Raw genomic sequence first — 10,570 nt, 5'->3', positions numbered from 1 at the left:
AATAAAGCCCTTATGACAACGGAAAACAAGCGATGTTAACTGCTTGAAGAAATGAAAAAGACTGAATATTAGCCTCAGCATTACTCATACCCTAGCGCAAATATTTCCCTCCCGCTATCTACCGTCCTTTTTTATATTTATCATAACTGCTGCATAATTTGCACCACCAAACAATCGTCCATCATAGCATACATCGCGACAGGACCAATGCACACGGGAGCATATACAAATGGGGTTTCAGCGTAGCAAAGACGCTTCTTGGTGAGCCGACGATAGCCTAGCTTGATTATGCCCCACAAAATTGTGTAGCTCAGAACATCAATGCAATGGCGTCAGTTTAATGCAATGATTGCAATGCCAGAGACATCAGCGAGTGAACAATTTGGTCGCGTCCACAGCTCATTCCGAAACGAAGACATGTGATGACGCAAAACAAGAAAGAGCGAGCGATGTTCATTGCTTCGAATAAAGAACTATACTGAAAGTTTGCCTCAGCGAGATCCAATATTTATTTATGATCTAGGCAAATATTACACTCCGATACTCGTCGATAAGTTGCTCGTTCTTGTCGGAACGGATAGGTAAGCTCACAACTCAGCAGATCAAATGTATGGGAAAATAGAGACGCTTATAGTTTTCATCAATTTGAATCAATTACACCCCAAGGGAACTGTAATGTATAGCAAATCGAACAAATATCAGGGAATTTCTGATTCGTTTGGTATGTAAATCGCCAAAATCTGTACGCAACAAAAATAAGTCATAATCATAAAACGTGACCTGTTTTCTGATTTGTCACCCTTCCTGAAAGACGTAGTTCTACGTCAAAAAACAGGAAGTAAGTTATATCTGTGGTATAACCGCAAAGTTGACGTAGGACTATCATTGATTTAATGATCATTTGTTTGATGTTGAATCTAAATCTATTCTGAATGATGAATAAATGAATATTTGGAGTAATTCGAAAACTAGAGCGTTACGTTGGAGGCACATGATTTTATGCATCCAGAATATTCTACTGATGGGGAAGAATAATACTCAAAAGCTGTCCTGTTAATTGCACTTGATTGAAAAATCACAAAACAAAATGTATTTGGTCGCATTATTATATTGATAGAAAACGTTAAAATAAACCCATTCACGTGAATGTTATTTACAGTCCCAAGGCAGATTATTTTTCAGCAACGATGACATCTTTCCGGATTCTTTTCGATGCTGGTTAATGCTAACTCGATTGTAGGAGACTATATGAGTTAGCTGGTTCTCCGGATTGTGGACGGGACACTGTTGGCGCGAATAAGTAGTCGAAACGAAACTATACAAATTACTCAGCTCGATATTCTATTTTCTCCACGATATAATGTACGAAGCGTAGTCGCTGATCTGTATGTGGCTAGTGAGCCTGAAGCTATCGTCGCATCCTATTTTATCCATCCGTCTATCGGCTTAGAGACAATAGGGATTAGAAACCTATTATCTGCTTTGTGCTATATGCAAATTAGGTTTAGAGATTTTTATCTGCGCGATCGATTTGTATGCGAGAGCAAATTATTTAGGGTACGGAATGTATAGTTGACCTAATCCTTAACATCGATAATCACCAAACGAAAAGAGTTGCGCGCGTGTATGTGTATGTGTGGCGGCTGTTTCGATGCATCAAACGGAACCAACTTTCGATGCTGGTACTCTCTTGATCGCCTTCTCTTCTCCTCCTGATGGATACCCTTTTGGCCTAAGGGGGAATTTGACGACGTAGGATCGGTCCTTCTGCGCTCGCTCACAGTTAAAAACATACTGAATGCGTTTCACTACCAGAATATCGCTAAATCATGCTTTTTGTACGTTAATAAATCGAGAGAAGATGTGGTTTGCTATGGCAATTTGGAAGGCAAACTAGAAGCGAATGAACTCTCTTAGTGTGAAACTTTTCAGCGACTGAGCAATAATCGATGAAATTCGCGATGCGAAACATTTTCCGTTTTTCATTTTATGCATCCAATATTGGATACGAAAATATTCTACTGATGGGTAAGAACAATCTTCATAAGCTTTCCTGCTTGTTGCACTTGATTGAAAAATGTATTTGGAATAACGGATGTTAAATAAAAAATGAGAATTTTTTCAATCACATATAAAAAAAAATTTTTTTTCATCGATTTCAGTATTTTTTATTAATAACATAATGTATTTTCTTCAAAAAAATGTCAGTGAATGTTTGAGTAAGGGCCGTGGTCTGCTGTTCGACGCAACTTTGTCGCGATGCTCTCACAAGAACGTTGTACGGCACTTATGTCCATTTTCCGGTTACAATTCCGGATTCTTGTAGTCAGTTGCTTCGTGTCCTTGGCCCTCCAATTGTTTTTATACACTAGGGCACTGAGTGAGCCTGAGAAATCCTCTATTGGGCGGCACTGGGGCAAGTTTGTTGGGTTACGATCTTTCGGCACGAACGGTATCTTTTTCTCCTCAAGATACGCCAGCGTCTTCTTGGCGTAATGGGAAGACGCCTTGTCCGGCCAGAAGACGTACTTCCCATCGGCGTGATGCTCGTTCAGGAACGGCAGCCGGATTTTATCGAGGCACTCTTCTCGATAGATTTGTTGGTTGATTGCCAGACCGCTCGGCTTAAACCAAGACTTTGAAATGCCCCGGTTGGAAATGGCGATGTACAACATAACCTTTTTTTCAAACTTGTGCTTGAACTTGTATTTCACTTCAGGCGGTGTGGATGACTTGTCGCTGGAGTAGTAATTATCATTTCCTGGTACAATGCGTTCGCGAGCACGTGCTGTTTCGACGCCATCTTTGCTTTGACTAAATTCAAACTAGCATAACCAAACACGCCTACTGTTTCTAGGGTGCCCAAAGAACAATTTTCTTGGAGAAAGAAAATTTTACGCTCTTTATTTGAGTTACTGAAAGGTATTGAAAAAAATCTCATTTTTTATTTAACACCCGTTAGAAAACATTAAAATAAACTCTTTGGCTTGAATGTAATTTTCAATTCCAAGGTAAACTGGCAGATTGTTTTTCAGCAACGATGACATCTTTCCGGATTCTTCTCGATTCTCGATAACCACCAAACGAAAAGAGTTGCGCACACACACATACGTGTGTGTGTGTGTGTTTTTTTTTTTATAGAGGTGAGGAACGTTCTTCCAGCCTTATCTGGGAAGGGATAACCCAGACGTCGAGTGGGGATCGCACCCACAAAAACCAAGCCCTCTACTCGTAGTCTCATTCCCCCCGGGACCACATCTAGGCGACTACTTCAGCACTTCACGAGTTTTCAACGCTAACTAGCGTTGATCCTTCCCTTTTTCTCTGTATATCTCATTTACGAATCCGTTGTACTCCGCCACGCACATCCGTTGCACTGGATTCCTTTTATCCGTCGAGACCGATTAGGAATTGCCCTCCAACTTGACGCGCAACCCGTCACAGTCACCCTCGCGGGGTTTCTCACCTGTCGAGACGTGAACCGATTAGGAAGCGCCCTCCAACTTGACGCGCGTCCCGTCACAGCCACCCTCGCAGGATTTCTCTTCCCAACGGAGCGCCGATTAGGCAGTGCCCTCCAACATAACACGCACTCCGTCACAGCGACTCTCGTGGGGTACAGTCCGTTGCAGCAGCCCTCGCAGTTGTTTCTCTTCTACGGTCAGGGGTTATTACCACGCTGGTCGGCCCTCCACTTCCGCTGTAGCTCGGACATGATGTGCACGATTACACTGCTCACAGCGTTCCAGGTGCCCTCCTCGCGACACATTTCATCCACTATGTTCCCGGTATGAAGAGCAGGTAGCCCCTCGCGTCTTGCGGTGAACCTGGGACACTCGAATACCACGTGTTCTGGTGTTTCCTCCACGTCTTCACACTCCGGACAGAGTGGCGACGTTGCGTGCCCGAACCGGTGCAAATATTGCCTGAAGCAGCCATGTCCAGACAGGAACTGTGTCAGATGAAAATTCACCTCCCCGTGCTTCCTCATCAGCCAGGTCGATAGTACCGGTATGAGCCCATACGTCCACCTACCTTTCTCCGCCGAGTCCCATTCCTGCTGCCACTTCAAGAGTGATTCTACTCTCGCTGTTTTCCGGATACCTCTGATTTCCTTCAGTCTGTAGCACTCTCCGTCTTCCGCCAGAGTGATGCCAATCGGGATCATGCCGGCGATAACGCAGACTGCCTCCAACGAGATCGTCTTATACGCGCTCGCCACTCGCATCGCCATGAGCCGAAACGTACGGTCCAGTTTTCTACGATTCCGATGGGTTTCGAGAGCCGCCGACCAGGCTAGTGCTCCATACCGCAGTATGGACGAAGATACAGCAGCCAGAAGAAGTCTTTTGCTACTGCAAGGTCCTGCGTTATTCGGCATTATTCTCGCTATCGCGCTAATGGACTTCTCTGCTTTCTCGCAGACGTAGTCGACGTGGTTGTTGAAATTCAGCCGGTCGTCGATCATAACCCCCAAGTATTTCAATCTACGCTTAGAAGGTATCACGTGTTCCCCGACTGCAATTTCCGCTCGCTGCACGGCTTTGCAGTTACTCATCAACAATACTTCCGTTTTATTATGAGCAATCTGCAGTTTCACTGCTTGCATCCAGTTCTCTACTGAGACGATGGACTCGATTGCAAGCATCTTCACCTCTTCGAGTGTCTCGCCTGCCACTGTGAGAGCGATATCATCCGCGAAGCCCACGATCTCCACGCCTTTGGGAAGCTTCAGATTCAGTACACCGTTATACATTACGTTCCAGAGCGTTGGGCCCAGGATAGAGCCTTGTGGTACGCCTGCCGTTATATTCAACGTTGTCCGCCCCATGCTCGTCTCGTAGATTAGGACGCGGTTCTGAAAGTAGCATTCTAGAATTCTGCACAGGTACCCAGGAACCTTCATACGGTGTAGGGACTCGGCGATGGCTTCCCAGCTAGCGCTGTTGTCCTCACGTCGATCGTTACTATAGCACAATGTCGGTCGCCCCTCCGCTTTTGCTGTGATGCCTTCTCTGCTTTTTCAACCACTGTCCGGATAGCATCAACGGTGGACCTGCCTTTCAGGAATCCAAACTGCATCTTTGACAGACCATGGTCACTCTCCGTACATTTCGTCAGTCTGTTGAGGATAATCCTTTCCAAGAGTTTCCCGAGCGTATCCAGCAGGCATATAGGCCTATAGGATGTTGGTACCCCCGGGGGCTTTCCTGGTTTTGGCAGCAACACTAACTTTTGGATCTTCCATTTCTTAGGAATGTGACCATCATCCAGGCATTTCTGTAGCACTATCCTGAAGATGTCCGGGAACGCCTGAATCGCCGTTTTCAAGGCCGCGTTGGGGATTCCGTCGGGGCCGGGCGCTTTCTTTACCTGCAGTCTCTTCGCCACTGCTACCAGTTCTTCATTGGAAACTTGAGAACGTTCGGTAGCTATTTCGGCGTACGGTGTCGGTGGCCATATCGTAGGATCATGCATCGGAAATAAACCCTCCACAATGACCTTCAGCTTCTCGGGACACGATTCGACGGGCGTCACAGGTCCTCTGATCTTCGCCATCACGACTCGATACGCGTTGCCCCATGGGTTGGCATCTGCCTCTCGGCACAGCTCCTTAAACAGTTCGCTTTGCTCATTGTAATTTCCCGTTTCAAGGCGGCTCAAGCTCCTCGGTACACCGTATTACGTTCCTCTCTATCAGCACTGTTTCGTGCTCTCTGAACGCGTCTTCTGGCTCGAAGACAGCTAGCGCGAAGGTTGCGGAGAGAGTCGTTCCACCAGTAAGCTGGGCGTCTTCCATTTCTTGGTGCAACTTTCCTCGGCATGGTAGTGTCGCATGCTCTCACCAGTAGATCTGTCAACTTTTCTGCGTTCCAATCTGAAACTCCGCTATCTAGACGAAGTGCTTCGACGAAAAGGTCCTTGTCGAAAGCATTCGTCTTCCACTTCCGCTCACAGCTTGTTGTCCTCCGAACTAGCACGTGGTTTCGTTGACCGATTCTGTACCGGATCGCCTGGTGATCACTGTGCGTATACGACTCGCACACTTTCCACTCCGTACTCGCCAACAGCGACGGACTGCAAAAAGTAAGGTCGATGATGGATTCGCGCCCATCTTTCCGGAAAGTGCTGGTGGTACCTTCGTTCAGTAACGTTACTTCCAGCTTTGCTAGAGCTTCCAGTAGACTGTACCCTCTGATGTTGGTGCATCTACTTCCCCACTCCACCGCCCAGGCGTTGAAGTCGCCTCCAATGACGATCGGTGTTCTACCAATTAGTTCCTCGGTCATTGCGTCTAGCATCTGGTGGAATTGCTCAGTTGTCCATCTCGGGGGTGCGTAGCAACTACACATGAAGATTCCATTAATTTTGGCGATTACGAAACCTTCATGTGAACCTCCAACCACTTCCTGGATAGAATATCTGCCCATCACCTGTATTGCAGCAATCCCTAAACTATCCGTCGCCCAGCTGCCGTTATCACGGGGTACTCGGTACGGCTCCGCTATGATTGCAACGTCGCATTTTGTCTCTGTTGTCGACTGCCACAACAGTTGCTGAGCTGTGTTGCAATGGTTCAGATTGATCTGAATTATCTCCGTTACTGCGATTCTGCTAACGCCTTCTTATACGAGGGACACTTGAAGCTTCCTGTCGCATGGTCGCTGCCGTTCTCTGGTTTGCAGAGCAGGCATTTCGGTTGCTTCGGTTGCAGTCTCTCGCAACGTGCCCTTTCTCACTGCATCTCCTGCACAGTTCAGACCTGTCGGGGCCTGTGCAGCTTCTTGCCTGATGTCCAAAGCCCATGCACTGGAAGCATCGCTCCATCCGCTTGGTCACCCGGGGCACCATCTTCAGCGAGCCAACTTTTATTTTGGTCGTTTCTACCATCTTATTGGCTGCGACTGTTGAGAGCCGTATCGACGCCGTCTGCGTGTTTTTTTTTTTTTTTTTTTTTTTGTAGAAGGTGGAAATCTTGCATAGACACCCAGTCGCCGTGTTGACTGGATAGTGTGAGATTCCTACTCACCAAAAACCACCTCCTTCTTCATGCCATTTCCCTCCCGGAACCACCGTTTGGTATTACTTCGGGAGGTGGCTGTGCTTATGCACTCACTGCTCTGTGTTTCTTGCGCTCATTCTTTGGTCTACTCTCCATCTTCGTTGGAGTTCCGTCATTATTGCGACTATGACACTATTCACTGCATTCCACGAGTTCTCGCTTTTACACATTTCGTGTACGATGTTATCGGCATTCAAATTGAGTCCGCATGCAGCGATCAACTCTCTTCTCTGCTGGACAAATCGAGGACATTCGAAGACCACGTGTTCCGCTGTTTCGTCTACTTGACCACACTCAGGACAGAACGGTGAGTTCGCATGTCCGAACCTGTTCAAGTACCGCCTAAAACATCCATGACCTGACAGAAATTGCGTCAAATAAAAATTTACTTCTCCATGCTCTCGCCCAATCCAATTTGTGATATTTGGAATTAGTCGGTGGGTCCATCGACCGCTAGACGTGTTGTTCCATACCTGTTGCCACTTTCGTATTGAATCTAATCTTGCTCTTTTCTGCAATTCTCTGTTGCTCTGCGCGTTCGTTGTTTTTTGCATATAGCGTACGTTGTCTTCAGCGAGGATGATGTCGATGGGGATCATTCCCGCTATGACGAATACTGCTTCTGCAGATATCGTTCGGTATGCACTCGCTACTCTCATCGCCATAATTCCAAAGGTTCTGATTAGCAGTGTCCGATTTTGTTTAACTTCGAGCGCTGCGACCCAGACCGGACCACCGTAACGTAGTATCGAATTGGATACACTAGCCAGAAGGCGCCTCTTGCTACTACATGGTCCCGCGTTATTTGGCATAATTCCAGCCATTCCAGTCGCGACCTTCGCTGCTTTCTCACATGCATATTTCACGTGACTCTTGAAGTTTAGTCGATCATCTATAATAACACCCAGATATATCAGTTCTCGTTTGGACAGGATACTGTGTTCACCAACGGTAATTTTCGCTTGCTCCCAAACTTTGCAGTTACTGATCAGCACCATCTCAGTTTTCTGGTGTGCTATCTGTAGTTTGGAGTTGCTCATCCAGTCTTCGACAGTTTTGATTGCCTCTGTAGCCAACATTTGGACTTCCTCTCGAGATTCTCCGATCGCCGTCAATGAAATATCATCTGCAAAACCAGTGATTTTCACGCCCCTGGGAAGCTTCAATAACAGTACACCATCATACATTGCGTTCCATAGCGTTGGGCCCAGAATGGAGCCCTGTGGAACCCCCGCTGTTATGTTATACGACTTCTGTCCTGTCGCTGTATCATAAATCAGGACTCGGTTCTGGAAGTAGCTTTTAAGAATTTTACACACGTAATCCGGGACGAGCATTCTATGTAACGCTACCGCGATAGCTTCCCAGCTGGCACTGTTGAATGCGTTTTTCACATCGATAGTAATTACCGCGCAAAATCGATTTCCGCGCCTTTTTTGCCTCAGTGCTTTGCCGGCTGTCTCGATGACTGACTGAATAGCATCAATTGTGGATCTTTTTTTCCGGAACCCGAACTGCATCTTCGATAGTCCGTATTCACTTTCATTTTCTGTGCACTTTAACAGCCTGTTGAGAATGATTTTCTCCAGCAGTTTCCCGAGTGTGTCGAGAAGGCAGATGGGCCGGTACGAAGATGCATTTCCTGATGGTTTCCCTGGTTTTGGTAGCAATACCAGTCTCTGTCTCTTCCAGATATCTGGAAAATATCCATCATCGAGGCATTTCTGCAGCGTTGCTTTGAATATGTCCGGGTACGCTTGCACAGCGGCTTTGATGGCCACGTTGGGGATTCCATCTGGACCAGGTGCTTTTTTCATTTTCAACTTTTTGATAGCGGCAGCTCCCCTATGGTCACTCTCTCGACAAAATCTTCATTATCGTCGTATGGTGCAAGTGGCCAGCTCGTAGGATCATGCTGCGGGAAGAGCCCTTCAACGATGCTGTTCAACTTGTCCGGGCACGTTTCTTGGGGCGTCGAGGGACCTTTGAGTTTTGCCATCACCACTCTATATGCATTGCCCCAATGGTTCGCATCAACGTCGCGGCACAGTTCTCTAAAGCAATTTCTTCTGCTAAGCTTTATTTCGTGTTTGAGTGCGGCTCTCGCCACTCTGAAAACTTCTCTGCACACTGCTCTGTCGGTATCAGTTCTAGCCCTTTGCATTCTCCGTCTGGCCCGGAGACAGCTAGTCCGAAGGGTGTTGATCGCCTCGGTCCACCAGTATACTGGACGGCGTTCGTTTTTCGGTATTGTTACTCGCGGCATGGTGACGTCACAAGCCCTCGTTACAACATCTGTCAGTTCCTTTGCATTTAAGGTGGTGGCTATTCGTTCTACCTGCAGTGCTTCGATGAAGAGGTTCTTTTCGAATTCCTTCAATTTCCACTTCTTACAACTTGTTCTCGTCACTCTCCTTGTTAGCGGAGACTGGGTGCTGACGGTGTATCGAATTGCTTGATGGTCGCTGTTGGTATAATCATCACACACTCTCCAGTTTATGTTAGATGCTAACGACGGGCTGCAGAAGGTTACATCAATAATTGACTCTCTCCCATCTCTGCGAAAAGTGCTAGTAGAGCCCTCATTGACTAGTCTTATGTTCAGCTTTGCCAGTCCTTCGAGCAGACTAAACCCCCTCGCATTGGTGAATCTGCTCCCCCACTCTACTGCCCAGGCGTTCAAGTCCCCGCCGATAACTATGGGATTCCGTCCGATGAGCTCTTCCGTTATATTGTGGAGCATCTGGTCGAACTGCTCGATCGTCCATCTCGGAAGTGCATAGCAGCTGCATACAAAGATATCGTTTATTTTGACAATCACGAACCCTTCATAATCACTGGATACAACTTCCTGGAAGGGGTATTTTCCCAACGTCGTAATTGCGGCTATTTTAGCTTTATCGGTCACCCAATTTCCGTTGTTTGGGGGTACCTGATACGGCTCTGCTATGATCGCCACATCGCATTTGGTTTCAGATGCGACTTGCCATAGCAATTGTTGTGCCGTGTCGCAGTGGTTGAGGTTTATTTGTGTTACCTCCATTTAGTTGTTGCTGCCAGCGCTCTTTTAAGGACTGGGCATCTCGAGCCCCCGGTAACGTGATCGTTATCTGCCTCCGTCGTACAGAGCATACATCTTGGAGGCTTAGTACACACTTTCGCTAAGTGCCCCTTATCACCACATCTTAAGCATGAAGCCGATCTATCAGGTCCATTGCAGTTTCTAGCTTGGTGGCCAAAGTCCATGCATTTAAAACACCTCATCATTTGCTGAATAGCTCTCAGAGGGCACACCGTCCATCCAACTTTTATTTTGCCAGTCTCTAGCAGTTTTCTTGCTGCGATTCTTGGCAGTTTTATCACTGCTGTTTGTGTACCTCCAAATGCTTTCCTCAGTCGGGTTGTTAAGGAGACATCGCTAAGTTCGAACTGTTCGTTCAGGGCTTCTCTCAGCTCGTCCTCTGTCGTGATCTCATCCAGATTTCTACATTCGATCGCTATCTCGCC

The 10,570-nt window shown here is 46.9% G+C and overlaps 1 protein-coding gene across 1 annotated transcript; it reads right to left on the bottom strand.

Annotated features, from left to right (window-relative positions):
* Positions 1-8,882: 8,882 nt before the first annotated feature.
* LOC129761126 (uncharacterized) lies at positions 8,883-10,106 on the bottom strand. Its single transcript, XM_055758836.1, has one exon. It carries the CDS (start codon positions 10,104-10,106, stop codon positions 8,883-8,885), a length of 1,224 nt encoding a protein of 407 aa, XP_055614811.1.
* Positions 10,107-10,570: the final 464 nt, after the last annotated feature.

This window comes from Toxorhynchites rutilus, chromosome 1 (genome assembly GCF_029784135.1).
Source record: "Toxorhynchites rutilus septentrionalis strain SRP chromosome 1, ASM2978413v1, whole genome shotgun sequence".
NCBI lineage: Eukaryota > Metazoa > Arthropoda > Insecta > Diptera > Culicidae > Toxorhynchites > Toxorhynchites rutilus.
This window is presented reverse-complemented; position numbering and strand designations above follow the sequence as displayed.

Excerpts from the sequence above, each read along its gene's own strand:
- LOC129761126 (XM_055758836.1), bottom strand. The coding sequence starts at position 10,106 with ATGGAGGTAACACAAATAAACCTCAACCACTGCGACACGGCACAACAA.